The sequence below is a fragment of the Tursiops truncatus genome, chromosome 15 (genome assembly GCF_011762595.2).
Source record: "Tursiops truncatus isolate mTurTru1 chromosome 15, mTurTru1.mat.Y, whole genome shotgun sequence".
Lineage (NCBI taxonomy): Eukaryota > Metazoa > Chordata > Mammalia > Artiodactyla > Delphinidae > Tursiops > Tursiops truncatus.
Genome location: NC_047048.1, coordinates 80,770,672 through 80,791,453, shown reverse-complemented (window position 1 = coordinate 80,791,453; position 20,782 = coordinate 80,770,672). Strand labels below are relative to the sequence as shown.

Genomic DNA, 20,782 nt, shown 5'->3' with positions numbered 1-20,782 from the left:
AATATTACCCCATAAAAACAAAATCAGGGCCGTAGTGCCAGAGACATGGAGGGACGTGGGAGCCACAGATGACGGTGGGGATGGGGGTGGCTGGAGGCACCAGCAGCTTCTACCCTTCACCGGAGCCTAAAGAAAACACGTCAGACTCAGTGTCTACACAGCAGCTGCAGGAAAAGGTCTGGCTCTGAGGTGACTGCAATCTCTGTAGCCTCTTTGATGTCTGGGAACATCATGCTTCCTGGCTTTGCAACTGCAGATAGCTAACTGGGAACACGGTCTTCAGACGTGGCTGGGCAGGGTCTGGCTGGTGAGGATGCTCAGCTTCAGACCAGAAGAAATGGACGAGCACCCAGCAACACCGAGTCTGAACTCTGCTTGGGGACAGAGGCCCGGGCTGGTTTGGGCTGAGTTCTCTTGGCTCTGAGAATTAGGCATCTGCTTAAGTCAACCCAGGGAATATGTTGGTATCGTAAAGACACTCGTGTCCGGGGATCTGGGCACAGGGAACCATCAGACCCCAGGAAAAACTGGAGTTAGAAGTTATTTCTGGAGTTAAGCAGCCCAGATGCTCTTGAGATTCACCTCAGGGCCTTTGCACTGGCTGTTGCCGCTACCAGGAGCAACTGTTCCCTGTTTGTCACATGCCTGACTTCTTCTCAGACATCTGCTTTTCAGACAGGTCTCCCCCTTCTGTTTCCCTCAGCCTCTCTCTTGGCTCTGTTTTCCTCTTTGGAACTTCTCACTCACTCGTTTCTCGTCTGACCTCCCCCCCGCAACTAGAATATAAGAAATTTTGAATGTCTTTCCACAGCTGCTACCTCAGGGCCTGTATAGAGACTGCCACATGGTAGAAACTAAATACATATATGCGAATGAATCATGAATAAATAAAGTCTCAGGGCTGCCAGGTACAGTCACTCAGGGTGTGCACTGCACAAGTCCAGAGGTCACCACTCGCAGACAAGGATGGGCATGGTGATCCGAGGGAATATAATGCACGACCTCTACCTCTGGACATGGAGGCCCAGAGCTCCTTTGCAATGCCGGCTTGCTCACAGCCCATCATGGCTGTGTTCACTTCACTTTCTACCTCCTGACCTGGACTCACTCCCATTTTCTCATGATAGGCCTCATTTTTCTGGAGTTTTCTACTTTGAATACTCAAGAGAGTGAATCTGATAAGCCTGGCTAGTGTCTTGCTCTAAGCCATGTCATTGATCACTCTGGCCAGCATGGAACGGTGGCCCTTAGGTGGCCTCCTCTAGCCTAATCATCTCTGGCTAGAGAAGGGACAGGGTTGCCTGTGGTGGGCACTCGGGCCCATGGAGGTACTTCACACAACATCCCAGCCAGGTGGTACTGTTATTAAACCTGTTTTACAGGTGAGGAAGTGGGCTCAGAGCCTGATATCGGGCCATCTGAGCTCATGTTTGATTTTATTGCTTTGTGGTAGTGCAACCCTGGGAAAACTGCTTACCCTCTCTGAACCTCAGTTTCCTCATCTGTAAAAAGGACTGATTTCAGAATACTGATTTCCAAAGTGCTATGACGACTAAATGCGGACATGCAGGTAAAGTGCCTGGAAACCTAGACTATTTAGCTATTGTCGATAAGAATGTCTGTAAGTGTGTTTTCCTTCCATCGGACACGGAAGTGCTTCACACTCTTGTCTGCAGTGCTGCTGGGGGCGGGCAGCTTGTACACACTCAGAACATTGGGTAAAAATGGGAAAAGTTGGCTTTTAGGGTTTGTGTCTCCAGGACTCAGTTGTCTGGGGACACGAGCCCTTGGATGAGAAAAGGAAACCGCACTCGAATATTTGAACATGTTGCTTTTCTAATGTGTAGCCACTGTTGAGGTGGTTTTGTCACCTGACCTCCCCTGTGATGCTGGGCTATAAGGTGACATTAAGGACGGTGCCTCGGGGACAGGGTACCAGTGGCAATCCCAGCTCCTGATTCTGAGTCAGGCAGTGTTCCTGACAGAAACCAAGAATTGCTCTCAGGGAGTGCATTCATTTACTCAGCAATTATTTGTGAGTGTCAACTATATACGAGACGCTCTTCTGGGGTCTAGTGAACAAATCAGACCAAAATCTGCACCCACATTCCAGTGGGGGAGAGAAACAATAAACATGTGACTATATAATATTTCTGGTGGTGGTAAGTGTTATAGAGAAAAAGCATTGAGAGAAGGAAAGGAAGGCAGGAGTGGGGAGAGATTGATTCTGGTAGGGTGGGCGGGGAAGGCTTCAATGACATTTGAGCAGAGACTTCTTAAAAATATTTTTTCCATTTCTGTAATTATATTTAAATTAAATTAAATTAATTTATTTTTTGGTCTGCGTTGGGTCTTCGCCGCTGCGTGCGGGTTTTCTCTGGTTGCGGCGAGCGGGAGCTACTCTTCGTTGCGGTGCGCGGGCTTCTCATTGCGGTGGCTTCTCTTTGTTGCAGAGCATGGGTTCTAGGCCTGTGGGCTTCAGTAGTTGCAGCACGTGGGCTCAGTAGTTGTGGTGCACTGGCTCAGCTGCTCTGTGGCATGTGGGATCCTCCCAGACCAGGGCTCGAACCTGTGTCCCCTGCATTGGCAGGCGGATTCTTAACCACTGCGCCACCAGGGAAGTCCCTTGAGCAGAGACTTGAAGGAGGTGAAGGAGGGAGCCGTGTGGATATTGGCAGATGAGCCTTCCAGGCAGATGGTACAGCAAGTGCAAAGGCCCTGAGGTGGGCATTTTACTACAAGGCAGAACCTAGGACACAACTGATGCTTCTTGCTTTACCCAGAAGAGCCCCTTAGTGTAGAATTGGCAGACATAAAATATGAAATGTCCAGTTATATTTGAATTTCAGATGCTCAATGACTAAGTTTTAGTATAAGTATGTCCCACAGAGTTTGGGACATATTTATATTTTAAAATTAATCATGTGTATCTGAAATTCAAATCTAACTGGGTGACCTATATTTTTATTTGCTAAATCTGGCAACCTTACTCAGCGGTCAGTCATTGTGTGAGCTATGGAAATAAAAGTAGTGGGCTGGCTCTATGGAGAGGTATGGCTGGAAGAAATAAGGGCGTCAGAATCAGGCTGCCCGGGGTTTGAATGCTGGCTTTGGCCTTCACTAGCCATGTGGTCTTGGCCAAGGTCTTTGATGTCGGTGCCTCCGCATCTTCATCTGTGAAATGGGAGACGCGCATCTAATGTCAGGGCCATTCGAAGATCCAAGATAACCTGTAATAGGAATTCCCTGGCGGTCCAGCGGTTAAGACTCGGCGCTCCATGGCAGGGGCCGTGGGTTCATTCACTGGTCGGGGAACTAAGATCCAGCACGAAGTGCAGCGTGGCGGGAAAAAAGAGAGAGAATCTGTGATGTGCTCCATTAATGTCATTAATGTTACTCTCATTAGTCTCGCTGTGATAGATGAGCTGAAATCTGTTAATCTTCCCAAATTATCTTTTTACGTGAGTCAGGACTAACCTGTTTAGAGCGAGGCTGTGCCTGGCAGGGGAGGTAATAAAGATAAAACCGGAAGTAGAAGACAGAATAATTAAAAAACAAAAAAGGGGGGGTCAGAAACAGAGTGAGGGAGGGAAGAGAAGGAAGAAGAAACAGGGACGGAGAGAAGCGTGGTGCAGGGCAGTGAAGAGCTCCCAGGACCCTGAAGGCCAGGGGCCCCAGTTCGAATCCCAGCTCTGCCCTGACTTGCTATAGGGTTTTCAGCCCCACAGTTTTCTTCTGGGTCTCAATTTCTCTATCTTCAGGATGAAGGAAATGAACCCCACACCGGGAGGACTTTGGTTGTAACTTACTGGAAACTCAGTACACAATGGCTTAAACTATCAAACGTCTTTTTCAATAAACAAAGAAATAAACTTCCAGCATAAGTATGTCCCAAATAACACATAGGACATACTTAAACTAAAAATTATTCCTTGTTTATCTGAAATTCAAATTTAACTGGGCATCCTATATTTTTATTTGCTAAGTATAGCAACCCTAGACCCCTTTCTTGCTCTATTGAACCAGAGAAGCTCTGTTTCTGTTTTCTGTGTTGAGCATCTGTGAAAAGCTTCTTGACCAAAAGTTTCAGCTGCTGAAAAAAAGAGAAGGTCTGTAAGCTTTAGATCAGCATGATTTCCACGGCCCCTCCCAGCTCCCTGATGCTGTATTCTGCAGGGTTCATAGCTGTGGGCAACAGAAACCATCTGGGGCTAACTGGTGCAGAAAAAGTGCTCAACAAAGGATCATGAGAGGCTTACAGGAGGCCCAGAAAGGCCAGGGAACCAGGCTTGGGGGCTCTGCAGCTGGGAAGATGGCCCCCAAATGCTCTGCAGGATAATAGCTTCTGGGGTGGGTGCCTCTGACTGGCTGAGACTTGGTCACATGCCAATGCTCTGTCTGCAAAGCAAGCTGGGACAGTGCATGTCAGGGTGTTCAGCTCCTATTTGGGGATGGGGGGGCAGGGGCTGCTTCCCAAGATGGGGAATTCCCAAATATAAGAAAAGGTTCAGGGACTTCCCTGGTGGCGCAGTGGTTAAGAATCCGCCTGCCAGTGCAGGGGACACGGGTTCGAGCCCTGGTCCAGGAAGATCCCACATGCCACGGAGCAATGAAGCCCGTGCGCCACAACTACTGAGGCTGCGCTCTAGAGCCCGTGAGCCACAACTACTGAGCCCACGCACCACAACTACTGATGCCCGCGCGTCTAGAGCCTGTGCTCCACAACAAGAGAAGCCACCGCAATGAGAAGCCCGTGCACCACAATAAAGAGTAGCCCCCGCTCGCTGCAACTAGAGAAAGCCCGTGCGCAGCAAAAAAGACCCAACACAGACAAAAATAAATTAAAAAATTTTTTAAAAAGGGTTCAGATGTAGCTGGTAGGAGGGAGGTGCTTGGAAGCAACAATGACCAACACTCTTGCTCCTAAAGAAAGAATTCTGAGTTTTGATGTTTCTGGGTGAATTTTCTGACCTGGGCGGGAGGGTGAGTTTATCCAAAAATCAGTTAGAGCGGGAGTGCCAGGGGGAAGTGACTCTGGAGAGGGTGAGGGTCTGACTTTGCCTGGAGGCGAGGGAGTGGCAGGTTCTGTCCTTTCTGCCTCTCACTCAGTGTTCCTGGAACAGTGAGTTAAATGGAGCTGCTTAGAGATGCCCCAGCCTCGGTGGTCCTTTGGCTTGGGTCAAGGGGAAGGCTGGGTTAGCCCTTCAAATCCAGCAGAGCCCGTTATAAGGCCAGAAGCAAACTGGGTTCCTGAATCAGACTGGTAGATGGGTTTTCTTTGGTCTAACAGTTCAAAAACAAATGGAGTTAGTTGCCAACAAATGCACATTGAGAGTTTTCACATACAAACCCAGATTTCCAGCTTCTCTTGAAAATTAGGACTATCTGGTAACATTGGGATCAAATTCCTGGATGGCATCACCCGTGGTAATGTGGTTTCCAGTTCACCTTGGTCCCTACCCCTCCCCTGTTGTATCGGGGCCCCGGGTCCCTCGCCACCTGTCAGTATGTCTGTGCTTATGGTCCCCTTTAGAGGAAAGTTAGCTGTAACTTCAGACATGTACAGCCTTGCCCCTCAGTGTAGAATCCTCAGACCAGCAGCATCGGTCCCCCCTGGGGACTGGGTCAAAGTGCAGAATCTCAGGCACCACTGGGACTGGCCGTGTGGGAATCTGCATTTTGACAGCTCCCCAGGGGTGTGTGTACAGTCCGGATGGAGAAGTGTGGCTTTAGGATCAAGCAGGGGGGAAAAGATCACGAAACCACCAGACGGTGAGGAGTCTGGGCTGTGTAGACGGATGTGGCTTTGGATAAGGGTTCCGTCGTAGATGAGCTGTGTGACTTTGGGCAAGGCGCTCTCGGAGTCTCGATCTCCTTCCTGCGGTCTGAGAAGCCGAATGGGGCCCTCTGTGCCGGAGGGTGACATGAGCTAAGGCAGCACTGGGCTTAGCAGGTGCCTGGCAGAAGGGAAAGCCCTGGACTTGTCAGCAGTTCTTATTCATGTCTGGGAGGGAGGAAAGGGCTCCCTCTAAAGCCGAATTGAGAATCGTTAAGTTCTCAAAACCAAATCAGGTTTCCTCCAATCGGAAGAACTAACAGCCATGCTGGTAATAAACAAAACCGCAGCTTCCCACTAGCTGTTTGGGAGACCCTGAAATCCCTCCTTGGGCATCAGCTTTCTCTGGAGGTGTGTGTGTGTGTGTGCGTGTGTGTGTGTGCGTGCGTGTGTGTGCGTGTGTGTGTGTGTCTTTGTTGCCTGTGTTTTCCATTTGGAGCGGTGGCTACTGCCACGTGTATTTAAGACTGATAAAAACTGTTTAGTATCTTACTCCTCTGTTTAAAAAATTGTGCAGAGCAAGTCCCAGCATGAGCGAGCATGAGTTTATCTCCAGTGCGATGAGGGATTTGCACGGAAAGCAACATTGAATTATAGGTGTGCTAAGATCATTTCCTCTCTAGGGTAGATCTCTTTGCACACAAGGATTTTAAAGCCTGTGCGTGAGAAGGCTCTCGGCCCTACTGGGGTCCGAGGCCGAGGTCGTCAGGCCTTGGCCAGGTGGGTGGACAGAGGGAGCAGCCCTCAGGCTCCCTTGGCTGTGTAGGGCGCCCCCAGGGAGCCCTCAGGCCTGCTGCGCTTCCTCCAGGGCAGATGGTATGAGTTCTGCCCATGAAGATGAGGTCCCTATCTCCCGCTGAATGTGCGTGTCAGCAGAATTCTTTTCTTCTTTTTATTGCTTTGGAGACATATGCTGACTTGGTCAAAATCGCTTCAGCAAGATGTGACTGATGATGTATGAAATGAAAACTGCTTACCCAGTGCTGGGAGGCCGGCGAGTGAGGGCTGTGGACACTCGGCCGGGGCTGGCCAGACACAATAACACCCCTCACGTTTCCAGGCCATCTTTCATCTGGGAGAAGCTGGCCCTGGGGTGGAGCAGATTGGGGAGATCGGGTTACCGCCCAGGAGTCCAGTGCTGGGTGCCCCGGCTTGGGGAACCACAGCTGGGGTCGGGTGGCTGGGGCTGTCTGCTGGGGAAATGAGATAGGCCCCAGGGAAGTTCCTGGGCCCCGGATGGCATGGGGCAGGAGGAGGGGGGAGCTGGGGGACAATGAGACGGATCAGAATGCGGGGATCCCCCTTTCATCTCTGATCCCTTCTCCCTCTCTGCCCTGCTCTCTCCTGCTCTCATGCTCTTGCCCCTGCCCTGGATCTCTCCTAGTCAGGATACATTTGCTTTCCTCTGTTTGGCCAAAAAACAGATCATCATGAAAAGTTGCGTTGTTATTTTTAAGCTTAGGAGGCTTTCCTGTTAACATATTTTCCTTTTCATCCAGATGGTAACTAACATCTATCAAATGCTTTCTCTGTGCCCCAGGCACCTTGCGAAGTCCTTTACATGAGTTGAATTAACTTCTGAATCCTCCCAGCAACCTAGGAAACAGGTGCTATTTGTCCCCCCATTATACAGATGCGGGAACTGAGGCACAGAGAGGTTAAACCCCTGGTACATGGCTGCAAGTGGCAGGGCTGACGTGTGAACCCAGGCTGCCAGCTCCCACCCAAGACTTTCTCTAAACAATCTCGAAGGCTTTGCTGGTGGCCTCCGCTCCCAAACCAGCATCTGATGTGCTTCCAGGCAGATATTCTTGTTTGCATGAGTGCATTCATTCATTCAGCGATCAAGCAAGCATTCAGTGGGGGCCTGGTGCAGCCTGGGGGACTCCTTTAAGGGAGGAAGCAGGGAAAATAAAGAGCCCCCCAACCCCCGGCGTGAATCACAGGAAAAATCAGGTTAAATAGGGGGTGGTGGGAGTTCAGAGGGAACCTGGTCTCCTCCGGGTCTCAGATATGGAAAGCGTATCGTCTCCGTCCCGCAGGGGAAAAGATGGCGTAGCAGAGCAAGGGGGTGGGGTGAGGGCTCACAAGATGCCTTAGCCTGGTGCCTGCGCAGTCAGCCCTCAGTCCCCTGTGCTCTTCAGGTGTTGGCTGTGCTTCCTGCTCTTCACTCAACAGGTACTTCCTGAGCGCCTGCTGTGTGCCGGGCTCCGGTGAGAGGCACAGAAGGCCTTCCCCTGACCGAGGGCGAACAGCGCAGACGCCAGCCAATCAGTTGTTTTCGTTGTAGACTGGTAGCACCAATACCTGCGGCCTCCACCCCCAGCCTCACTTGCTTGTTAAAATCCCCCCCAAGAGATTTGACAGTGGATTAAAAAGCAGAGAAGGCTGCTGCAGAGGAGTAGTATTTCAGACTGGATGAAAGTAACCTACTTCATCCAAGCTGGCATTGGAGGTGGCATAGCAGTTGCAGTGGCTTTGCCCCTGGAAGGCCAACCCCGGGGGCACAGGGAGCTCTGGGGAGACAGAGCCTGGTGGCCGTTCCTCGCTCTGCAGGGCCTGTGTTGCACTTGCTGCTCTCCCTGCCTGGGATGCCTCTCCCTGGCAAAGCCGTGTCTTTCTCATCCTTCCAGGACTCAGGTCAATGGCATCTCCTCCAGGAGATCCCCTTCCCACCTCCCTCCACCTCTCCCTGTTTATTCACTCCTTCTCTCTATCACAGGCTGACATGATCTGGGTTGCATATGCTCTGGTGGACACTGGACCAGCCAGTGCCCCTCTGACTGCCTCAGCAGGTCCCTGTGTTGGTTCTCACTCTCCACAGTGCCCACCCGGGGCTCTCCCCCTCGACCCTCCTGTGTGCCCCGCTTGGCCTGGCTCCAGCAGGTGAGCGCACTGCATCCTGCCTGAGAGAACCAATGGCCGAGCATAGCCTCCCCTCCCACCCCTAAACCATGTATCAGCTTCCCGCTTTGTCTCCCCAGGCCTGAAAGCCAGCTTCGTGGTGGAGGCCACTGGGTGAGCTCACTCTCTCCTGTCCCCTCCAGCCCAGCACTGTGCTGGCACTGGGATGGGCCACATAATTTGCAGGGCCCAGTGCAAAATGAAAGCGGGGACCCTTTATTCGTAGATCACGAAGAGCTGCAATGTGGCCCTAGCAGAGCATTAAGCCAGGTGTGAGCGTGGGGGCCTGGGCACCTACCGGGTCACACGCCCGTGGAGCCCACCCTGCGTGACGCCCAGGAAGTGCTCAACAAACCTTTGTTGAAGGAAGGCGGCAGTGGAAGAAGGCAGGTGGAGGGGGCTTTCACAGTGCCTTGATTGACAGGTGGGCAGAGGCCCAGCCCTGGGCCGGGGGCCCAGGACCCGCTCCACCTCACAACCTGGAGCCTGTGTAACAGGGCCGGGATGTGATTGAAATGGCTAGGACCCACAGCCTTGCATCTCTCTTCTCCTCACCTGGCCTCTGGCCTCTCCTGTCTCCACCCATGTGGACCCTCAGGCTGCCATCTTGTCCAGAAGCCCCCAAAAGGCTGCGTGGCAGAACCACCTATGCTGCAGAAAACTCCAGAAGATCAGGTTCCTCTTTACCAGCCCTGGAGCTTCTGCCTCCCCCAAGTGAGGCTTAGCCAGATCCCTCCCCCTAAAGGACACCCCTGTCCCCAAACTCAGCCCTTCACCTTTCATCCCAGAGTCCCTCTGGTCACCCTTCATCTAGCCCATCATCGGGCAACCACTGGTTTGTGGGTTTGCCTCCTTGGGGCGGGAAAGGGCGGAGGCAAGATTGAACTTGATCACGGTACTCACTGCCACTCTGAGTCAAGTGTTATTTTGCTCCCAGTTTTACAATGAAACTGAGGCTCTGAAGAGCAGTAGTTTACTCAAGGTCCCACAGTGGGTTCTGGGTTGTCTGGGGCGCCTGTGTGCCATGCCCAGTGTGAGCTGGGCCCCAAGTGGGCAGCTCAGTGTCATTCGTGGGATGAATGAATGAGGGGACGGAAGAAAGGAGGCCAGGAGCATCTGGTGAGGTCTCAGGCACAGACACTCAGAGGTGAACTGGATGCAAGGCCAGCTGTGCGCTTCTCAGGTGTGGCCAGGCAGGGGCTGGTGGAGAAGGTCAGACAGTGACCGAGGGAGTTCCGTGGTGGTCCAGTGGGTAAGACTCCACGCTCCCAATGCAGGGGGCCCGGGTTTGATCCCTGATCGGAGAACTAGATTCCACATCCGCGTGCATACCGCAACTGAGAGTCCACATGCTGCAACTAAGAGTTCGCATGCCGCAACTAAGAAGTCCGCACGCCACAGCTAAAGATCCTGCATGCTGCAACTAAGACCCGGCGCAACCAAAATAAATAGATAAATTAATAAATAAATAAGTATTTTTTAAAAAAAGAGGCAGTGCCGGGCCGGGATATCTGGTCTCAGGCTGAGGAATGGTTGGGCCCCCAAGGAGAGAGGTGGGGAGGAATTCTCCAGCTCACACAATTTCAGTCATCCAACAAATAACGACTGTGCAGCCACAGTGGCTACCAGGCCCTGGGCTCAAGGACATCTGAGAGAGTCCCACCTCGGCCCCCAGGGAGCTCTGTTTCTAGTGGGAAGGCAAGACAATAAAGAAGGTACGAATAACTCAGTAATGCCAGACGGTGGGAGGAGGAGCTAAGGAAAATAGAACAGGTGTGCGCGGGGGTGACGAGGGGAAGGGACCTTATCTCCGACGGTCTGGGAGGAAGTGGCACCTGAGTGGCACCTGGAGGTGGAGGCTTGGCCAGATGGCAGGGGTGGGGAGGGAGACTGGGAGGGGAGAGAGTTCCAGGCAGAAGGGCTGGCAAGTGCAAGAACAAGCTGGCAACAAGTTCGGGGAGGGATCCGCGTGTCTGGAGTAAGGCGGGGAAGGGGGGGCAAAAGGCGAGAGGGGCTCGGGTGCCACCTCCGCCAGGAAGCCTTCTCGTATCGCCGCGCTTCCTCCACGCTCCCCCAGCTTGCTCTACCGCAGCGCAAATCCCATGGGTGCCGCTCAGGCCTCCTTCCCTGTCCGGACTACGAGTGCGGAGAAAGCAGGGCCGGCTCGGATTCCTCTCTCCGCATCCCCGCGGCGCCCGGCCCGGCGCTGGGCACCCTGTGGGCACTGGGTAAATATTTGCAGAGCGCACTAGAAGGAATGAATGAACCCATTGGGCGCCGCTGGGGGGAGGGCGGGGCCGAGGGCAGGTGGGAGGCCGCCGACGCGGGAGGGGCCCTCGGAAGCCCGTCCTCCTCCTCCCCCTCCCCCTCCCAGGCCCCAGCGCGCACCACTCTGGGGCTCCCGAGGCGGCCTCTCGTGCGATCAAGGGCGCGCAGGGCTGGGAGAGCGACCTGGGGCCCCTCTTCTGGGCGCCGGAGTTCGGAAGAGGGTGGGTCCCCGCCGCCCAAGAGCAAGAGCGCGAGAAGAGCCGGAGGAAGGAGCGCCCGCTCGCCCGCCGCCTCGCTGCCACCCCGGCGCTCGCTCTCCCGGCTCCTAGGTTTGCTGGCTGCTCCTCCCACCCGCGCCCGCCTCTTTGCTCGCGCTCTCGCTCGCTCAAGCCGGTTTCCGAGCCCCACGGTGCGCCCGGGCGAGTGCGGGGCGAGGGGCCCCGGGGCCAGCGCCGAGCCGGGGGCGGGGGTCCGGGCAGAGCGCAGCCGGCCGGGGAGGGGCCATGTCCGGCGCGGGCGCAGAGGGGCCCGTCTACAGCAAGTGACCGAGCGGCGTGGACGGCCGCCTGCCCCGCTCCGTCACCTGGGGCGGCTCGGGCCCCGGTGCCGGGTGCCCGGAGCCCGGGTCGCGCGTAGAGCCGGCGCGATGCACGTGCGCTCGCTGCGCGTCGCGGCGCCCCACAGCTTCGTGGCGCTCTGGGCGCCCCTGTTCCTACTGCGCTCCGCCCTGGCCGACTTCAGCCTGGACAACGAGGTGCACTCAAGCTTCATCCACCGGCGCCTCCGCAGCCAGGAGCGGCGGGAGATGCAGCGCGAGATCCTCTCCATCTTGGGCTTGCCCCATCGCCCGCGTCCCCACCTCCAGGGCAAGCACAACTCGGCGCCCATGTTCATGCTGGACCTGTACAATGCCATGGCGGTGGAGGAGGGCGGCGGGCCCGACGGCCAGGGCTTCTCCTACCCCTACAAGGCCGTCTTCAGTACCCAAGGCCCCCCTCTGGCCAGCCTGCAAGACAGCCACTTTCTCACCGACGCCGACATGGTCATGAGCTTCGTCAACCTCGGTGAGTGAAGGCGGGAGGGAGGGGTGCGCGTCTCGGCCAGGAGTCGCTTTGGGACAGGGAGGGCGCCGCGTCTTGCATCCAGCCCGCCCATCTTTCCACTCCCGGTAGTTTTCAAAACGGCAGTGCCTGGCCGAGGGTCTCCCACCCCCCTGCCATAGTGGACCCCAAGCTGCGCGCGCCCCAGGTAGGGCGAGCCGGGCTCCTCTGGCCTGTGGGAGTGCGGGGGAAGTAAGGACCGGTCTGAAGCCTGCTCTGGGTTTAGTCGGCGACTGCACCTCTGGGGCGGGAGGCGCCGGGCGGGCCGCGGCTCAGTTCAAAGCGCGGGGCTCGGTCATGTGAGCTGTGCCTGTACGGCTGGGCCCGCGCTACCTGGATTTAAAGGGCCCTGCTCCGCGAAGCTGACTTCCCGCCCTTTCTGAGCCCCTCTCTGCCCTGCCTGGCCCTGGCATCGCGGGCGTTGCGCTCCCTTCCCCGCCCTGGCAAGCCCTACCTGTCCCCTCGCGGTGCGCCCGCCGTAGCGTGCTGCGCGCCCCGAGCGCCTCGGGGCCCCTTTCCTGACCGCTGGGCGCCCCTCTCGCGCTCAGCTCTCCTGGCTGGAGCTGGGGGAAAAAACGTTGCCATTGCGACCTTTCTATTTTAAATATTTAATGATAGGTCCCGGACTGGCAGAATCCATTTTCAGCGTTTATCACGTGTGGCGCGCAAACCACGGCTTCTGGCTATTGGGTGGCGAGGGATCTCCCAGCAGACGCCGCCGGGGGAGGCTAGGGGACCCGGCTTCCGACTGGAGCCGCGACGGCCCCGGGGATCGGAGGCTGGCGCTGCGGCGGGGGTGGTGCCCTCGCTCCATCTGTGCACATTCACCAGACTTGCTCAGACTAACCCCCGACTGCGCGCTATAGAGCTCATGATCAAATATTTGGTTTCTGAGATAACACGCCCCGATAGCGCTGTTTCCCGAGCCGCTTTCATTCTACAAGTGTCACTTGCTGCGAAAATGCGAACGAAGTCAAGACAGCAAACTCACGCCCACCGGCGCTGTGTCAACAGGGAAATAATGATCCTGAAGCCCCCCGCGGGGCACCTGGGGCGTGGATGGAGGGCGCCGGGAAGCGCGGATCAACCTTAATGCTTCCCGCGCCAGATAAGGTCCCTGGAGTTCCCGGGACGCCATTGTCTGTCCTTAATAATAGCCCAAAATCAAATAGTGAAACGAGTTTCAGCGAGCAAGGGGTGGGAGGTTTAGATGCCAAAATGACTTCAAGAAAGTTTAAATTATACTAGGCAGCCTGTTAGAATGAGACAGCTCCATATGTCCAGATTTAGAACCATCTCCAAGATGTATGGGGTGGAAAAAAGCAAGGTGCAGATCAGTGAGGTTACATACCTGCTTGTATATCATGCTTTCCCACTGGAGGAAGACGCCATGGATTGGAAATAGATTTTATGGGGGCAGGGCAGAACTGGGGCTGGGGCCTTAGGGATTTTATGGGGGCAGGGCAGAACTGGGGCTGGGGCCTTAGGGATTTGGGAGCTGGGGCCTGATTTTTCATTGTCTGCAGTTTTGTGTATGATTTTTTTTTCCATGTGTATTTGTGACCTATACTAGAAGCTAAAGAAAAATCCCAAATACGTACATATAAATAAATTAATTAAAGCAGAGCTGTGTCTCCATCCTGAAGCCAGGGGTTAACCAGGCCCTTTCTCTGGCTGGGGATTTATGGTATCTTCTGTTCTGTCGGATACCTGTGACTCCCAGTGAATGCCAGCAGGTCCCAGTGGCGGCCTTCAGAGCCTGGCTGAGGTCATTAAAAAGGTATTTGTAAGCCCTGGCTTCTGTGGAGGGCTCTGCAAACGCAGTGCAGAAAGCACCCCGCTGCTTATGGACCAACCGCGTGGCCAGACACGGGCTCCTCCCATGCCCGAAAAGGACCAGGTTGCCAACTGGGCACCTCTGGGAAACTTGGGGCAGGGCTGTTTGCTGCCCCTTGGTAGGGGGGAGCAAGCTGGGACTTGTTTGGGAAGACCACAGCTGGGTGGTTTTCCTCCTCTGGCTGTACACACACCTTTCAACCCGTTAGTCCCATTTCTTTCATCTTGAAAAGACAAAGACCGGCTTGTCTGAGCCTCTTAATCAGTCAGGCTGGCTTTGGGCTTTGTGGGACAGTCCTGACTTTCTCAGGTCTTGCTTTCTGGAGCATCACTCCAAATTAGATGGCAGAGTGGCTTTTAACAGAGAGCACTGACCTTGTTTGCTTTCTTTCTCAGTCCCTAAAACTTTCTCGGTAATTAGTTGGGTGAAGACCTGGACCGCAGTTGGGCAAGACTCTTCCTGTAGATGTTTCTAAGGTTGCCCTTTAATTTCTGCTCGGCAGCAGCATGGGAATAAACCGCCTGTCCCTTCCATTTTGTGGGGTTCCGGGATTTTGCCGCAGGAGGGGCCGGGGGGTAGCAGTGGGGTTGGAGGGGGCGTGTAGGAGACCTGCTTGGAAGCTGAGAAAAAGCACACGATTTTTCCTTGGATTGCAGATCATACTGACCTGTAACATACAAAGTTTTCTAAAGATGCGTTTAGTCTCACACTTTTACTAAGAGTGAGAAAAACGTCGTTTGTTCATATGCAGCTATTACTTGTTACCTTGCAGGGGACCTGGGGGAGACCTTGAAGGGAGACTGACTTTCTCCACCACCCTCTCCTCCCCTCAAAGCCCCCTCCTCCTTCCACCACCCCCTACTCCCTCATTGCATACCGCTGCTGTCCTGCAGTGCTCTGGGGGACTTCGGCCTGAAGTCTGAAGGCTTTTGCAGAGCTGGTGCGTTTATTCTTCCGTCTGCAGCCAAACTGGTTTTTGTTCCTCTAAGTCGTTCTCCTCAGAATTCAAGCTTTTTGCCAGGCTGAGTGGGATCTAAACTAGAGAGGGAACTAGAGGAGAATTTATGACAAAACCAGGTGCTGAGAATGAGGACCTCAGACCGCACCTTGTGACAAAGACCAGCCTGTACAATAAAGCCCCTGTAATGCTAGCTGAGCTGCCAGAGGGAGACTTACATCTTCCCAGGCTGGGCCTCTTAAGTTCAATGGCGAGATTTGTAAACTGGTTTGGATTAACAAGCCCCCAACTCCTCTGTGCAGACTTAAGTTTGGAATTCAAAACAGGCTACCCTCTCTTTAACTGTCCCCAGGCAATGTGAGTTCTGCAGACTGAATCCCGAAGATAGTTGCCCTCCCCCCGCTTCTTTCTTCGGAGAAGTCCAGCAGCTCCTTTTGGTATCTTCTAAAGAAGCCCCTGGCACTGGGGGTGTGCGATCCACATTTATCTCTGGTCCAGGTTCTGAAGGAACCAAATTTGTTTAATCTTTGAAGCTAAATTGAAAAGAGGGGAAGTTAGAAACCTATCCCTATTGGGCTCAGTGTCTAAAAGTGGCTTTTGTTAATGTAGTCGAGGAGTGGGGAGAAGGCCGTTCAGTTTTACTTTTATTTTATACCATCTGGCGATCCTTTTTGTTGACAAGTGTTTGGCATTAAGATCTCTCCTTTTGCCCCTTCAGAACAGGCCCTACCACTGTAGAGTATTAGAAAAAGATTCTGTTACAGTTTAAAAATTTCCTTCAGGGAGTGCTTGCCGAGGGAGCACAGGCTGCAGGCGCTCGCAGCTGTAACCTGGCTTGTGTTAAAATTTGGAAGGGGCTGCCCCACATTCCAGCACTGGAGTGCCGGCCCTCACTGGTGAGCAGCCAGAGGTTAATATAGATGTCACACAGCCTTCCCTCCTTCTTTCTTTCTTTCTCTCTTTCTGCAGTGTCTTCGCTATAGGAGTGCACCAACAGCTGTGTTTTTAGTAACCCTTTCAACATCACTTCTTTTAAACCTCATTTTCCTGCTTATATAAATCAAAGATCTTCTCCCCCCTCCCCCCAAGGATATATGTGACCCAGGTTTGAACTTTGGGGGGGTCTTTGTATTTCCCTTCTGGAATCAGAGCAGGTTAAGGCCGAAGCCTGGATGCCAGCTCGCGTGGCCAACAGTTTTGGTGTTTATTCCAGAGTTGTCACTTGGTTGTGGGGCGGCCCTTGAAGGGGTAAGGGAGGAGGCCTAGGGAAGCGAAGGGGGGGCTTCTCTGAACGCACAGAGAGAGGAAACAGCTTCTGAGATGCAGCTCCTGCGAGCTTCGGGTCGGGGCCTTCCGTAGCGTCGTAGCCTGTCAAGCCTCTGCCGGGATAAACACAGCTGGCCCGCGAACCCTTGACCAGCAGCGTGCCTGCGATGTGAGCGAATATCACGTGTCCACTGAGCTCGGAGAGGATGATGACTTCATTCCAGGGAGAGCCTCATCTAAGTTGATTGATCACCCCTATCGCTTTAATATCTTTTTTTTCCCCTATTGGGTAAGGTCATATTTGGCCCATTGCAAGAATCAGAGTGTCCTAACACTCCCCCAGTCTCCACCCTTCCCCAGCCTGCCCATCCATTTCACCAGCTGACTATTTTGAATGGAGAGCCCTTTGCACCAAGTGGCTGGCCACGTTCATTCTTTGGCGATCACTCTTCAGACCTAGCTGGGGGCTGTCGGCACGGCTGCTTTTTGGCCGGCCTCTGCTTTAATGCACTCTGGCCGTGTCACCGGGCTTAGGGCACAGGCAGGGATGTGTGGGACCTGTCACGTTATTGTCAGAAGGAATGCACGGATTAGCCTGTAAAACGTGGCGGTGGGAGAGCGCTGCAGCTGTGTACACTTATTATAAAAGATTTAAGTCCCACTGGTAAAATCAGTACGTTGAATTGCATGACCCTCTGCTTTTAATTAGTTTAAGTCAAATGCGCCGGTGCCATTTTGCCCCCTCTCGCCTTCGTGGGGTGAGGAAATACCAATATTTACATAGAAACTCTTAATTTGTGGTAAAAATGATAACACGTTTAGCTTTGCACACCCAAAGTGCTCCAACTGGATGGATCCCGGATCAATGTGGAGTCGTGGGGTGATGTCACCTGGGCGAGGGGGCAGGGCGGCCACATCAGTGATGTTTGTCGCCTGGACCCAGGACCCAGGATGTGGTCGCAGGTGCCTGTACCGGTGGGTGCAGTGCGTGAAGAGGCTGGTCTTTCAAGAAACTAGCCGACTCTGTCTTTGCAAGCCAGATACGTTGCGATTCAACCCCATGATGTAAAATCTTTTAAGCATTCTTACAAAATTGTGAAGCGAAGCGGCAGTTGCCTTTCTGGTTGTTTTGCGTCTGTTCTCCCAGCATGCTGGGTCCTTTGTACTGGGCAGCTCAAGGCACAGTACTTTATTTATTCCAGAGCTTCAGATGCTTTTCTTTCCAATTCCTGAAACAGTTTATAGAGGAAGGGGGGTGCCTTCACTGCAAATGATCCCATGTACAACCACAGCTATTATGTGAACCGTTCGGTATTAGCTGTGTGTTCAGCTGCACTTGCAATCTGGGTTTTGCAGCAAATGGCATTTGACAAATAATATTTGACAAAAAATGTGACTTGGTATTTCTTAATATGGAACAGATATTTCCCAGTTAACCTTCTGCGGGGAAAAATTGCTCTAACCCGATGTGAAATGGCAGTGCCGATGAATACCAGGGCTGCCGCTGTGTGCTTCCCCCGCTCTCCAAAGTGGAGTGTTTATGATTTGGGGGCATATTAGCAGTGCATGAGGCTTGACACTTACTTATGTGAAACTCAGAGTAGCATGTGCGATGCCGTCCTTTCAACATTTGTGTCGGGAGGCATTGCTGGGAGCCGAGAAAAGCCTTTGCTGATCCGCGTGGAGTGGATTGAATTAATGACAACTCCAAGAGCACCAGTTTTAAGGTAAATTGCTTTATTGTTTTGGAGCCAGGGTGCTTATAATCCGGTTCCTGTACAAACATGTTTAACGTGTGTTAATGCATTTGCAAACCAGGGCCTCTCAGCACAACCCTGCTTTTCATTAATTGATGTCGGTAGCATGGTACAGTATTTCAAAGAGCTGGCCAAGTATAAACTGTGTTTCCAATTTCCTTCCTTTCCTGTGTTTGGAATGCCAATGTTAATTTGTTCCCATGCAGGAGCAGGGGCTGCCAACTGCGGCTTTCTATAAAGGGCTTCACGGTGAAGGCTTCCAGCCCTCGCTGATGCTTGGGGCTGCCTGGCCAAGTTTCCTGACACTTTGCAGCTAATTCTGGGTGATATATGGAGTGGGGGGTTGGGGGGCTTCACTGCCGTGTAACGGAAGTTCTCGGTGACAGCAGAGGGTGTGACTTGGCAAGAGAGAACAGAATGGCATCCACACTGATTCTCTTTAGACACAGCTTCAACCCATGTGTCTGTTTCCACTATGGTTGCCTATTAGCTGTGTGACCTTGAGCAAGTTACTTAACGTCTCTGAGTTTGTTTCTTCGTCTTAGAAATCTGGTTAAGAATCCGCTCCTCCACAGACTCTCATGAAGACAAAATCATATCTCTCTTGGGTAGAGTCGGGCACCAAGTAGGTGCACAATAAATGGTAAACCTTGTTTGTACTTTGGTGGCCAGATCACTATTCACTTCGGTATAATAGTCCAAATTTCCCTTTTTAAGTACTTGATCTTAAAGTACCAAGATTAAGCCACCCATGTTGTTTTAGAGATATGAAGAAAATGACCCCAAAGATGTATATCTTTGTATATATGTGTATCCCCCGCTCCCCAACGACACATGCATTTTCCTCCTCTTCAGAGATCAGTGACATTTGAGCACACCAAACTCATTTGAGGATAAGTAGAGTCTAATGTTGACTTTCTCTTGATTTTAAGCATCTATGGCTATTTAAAAACTTTCCTACTAGGGAACCTAAAACTCGTATGAGGGGTGTACAGGAACTCTCTACTATCCTTGCAACTTCTCTCTGAATCGAAAATTATTCCAAAATAAAAACTTTTAATTTCAGAAACTCGCATTACTGACATATTTCTTCCCACCCCTTCCTGGAAGGTGGTCAAAGTACAAATTGTCTTTTCCTTGATTCAAGGGAGTGACAAGCCCAAAGCATTCATTAACAGACCAGCACAACTTCCCCACTTTTTATGGGAGCAGGTGCAAGACTGCCCGCCCCCCCCGCTCTCCCAGCTGCGGTTGAGATAACAAAGTCCCAAGTGGATTCAGTGCCTTTAGAAGCCTCTGGAGACCAGAGGATGGTGAAGGTCTCCGGGGCCTGAGTCTCGGGGTGGGCTTTCTCACACAAGGTTTCCCATAAATTCTCTTCAGCTCTTTCTGTACCGTTAGAAAACTCTGACTTAGCGAGTATTAAGATTCCCACATCTTTGAGGTCACGTGTTATTCTTTCACATCTTTATCTCCCCAGAGTAGCTTTCAAGTTTCACTCTTTTGTTGTCTGGCTTAATTAAATTTGGCTGTGAATAAAAACTTGCACTGTTTCCAAAATTGCGGACTTGCATGTTTTTAAACATTGGAGTTAGGCCTGTACCGTCTTCTAATGCCAGCCTCTCTCTTGCCTTCATGTAGTTTGAAGAAAAAAAAAGAATCCAAGCAGTTAGCATGACCATCTACCTAGAATGGCCCCAGGGCTCGTCTGCCCAGCAATTTAACAACTCACTCAAAGGCAGGAGGGTTTTTCTGTGGTTTCGATGGCTTGTGTTTTGGCCTTTGATAAAGGACTTTTTCTTGACTATTTTCTCAGACGTTCTCCCCGTCCCGCCCTAGCACTGCCTTGCAGAATTCTCATGGCACAGAAGGTACTCGCACATTGGCAGCTTGCGTGCGTGCGAGGGGTGAGGATGTTCCACGGCAGCGTCTTCGAGTGTGTTTTGAACTTGCATCCCCGCTAGGAAACCTTTGAGTACACACCCTAAACAGAAATAGATCGTTTAACTACTCCTGTTTTAGGATGGTGTGCACTTTATAAGACAAAGACTAAAATAGAAGTTTAAGTAGGAGGCACTAAAGATAAAAAAATGCAAAATTCTGATGTTCATTAATACACATTTTAACTCATGCATCGTTAGTAATTAATGCAAAGATTACAAGTTTAATTCATTAGCAAGACAAATGTAATTTTGCTGTCCCTAAGATTTTCAGTGTGATGGAATTTGATCTTTCACAGCTCATGGTTCAACAGTTTGGGGTCAGCGAGCTAAAGGTCTGGTCCTAAATTTTGATTATTTTGATCCTTCGTCTAGTCAGCATCAAGAGTTCACAAAGAACCCCACAATCTCGGTGGCTTGAAACCACAGAGCTTTGTTGTTCTTTTGTTATGGCTGCATCGTGGGTTGGCAGGGGGCTCTGCACATTGGCCGGGCGGGAGGGTGTTCAGATCTCCAGGCCGACGGAGCTGCCGCCCTCTTGAAAGTCACCAGTTATGGTCCCAAAGGGAAAGACAGTGTGGCTTGTGCACGGGCTTTTCATCTTGCCAGCAGGAAGCTACACGGGCGCTTCTGTCTGCATTGCATTGGTCACAGCCTGTCACATGGTCAGACCTGACCCAAGGAGGCAGGAGATGACAGTCCCACCCCAAGCTTGGAAAGGGGAGCACCAGAAAGCGCCTGGGAAGTGGCACTCATGACGACCACACTGTCGCAGGCGAAGGCTCTCTCACGGGGTAAAACGATGGAAATAGAACAGGTGAATTGCTGGCTGCGTTACTGAAAACAAGGTCTGTGTTTTTCAGTCTCATCCATCAGTTATGCAGAGATGCTTGTTGAAGCCCAGCCAGGAAGTCCC

The 20,782-nt window shown here is 52.5% G+C and overlaps 1 protein-coding gene across 9 annotated transcripts in view; it reads left to right on the top strand.

The window, feature by feature from the left end:
- Positions 1–10,735: 10,735 nt before the first annotated feature.
- Positions 10,736–20,782, top strand: part of BMP7 (bone morphogenetic protein 7) — an 89,794-nt gene continuing 79,747 nt past the window's right edge. For 2 of the 9 annotated variants that reach the window (XM_073793122.1, XM_073793120.1), the window contains exon 1: positions 10,736–12,072. In XM_073793122.1, the coding sequence (XP_073649223.1) occupies positions 10,998–12,072 (1,075 nt within the window). In that variant the 5' untranslated portion in view covers positions 10,736–10,997. The remainder of the gene's footprint in view (positions 12,073–20,782) is intronic. The other 7 variants (XM_073793121.1, XM_033841261.2, XM_073793119.1 and 4 more) reach the window with 7 other exon arrangements.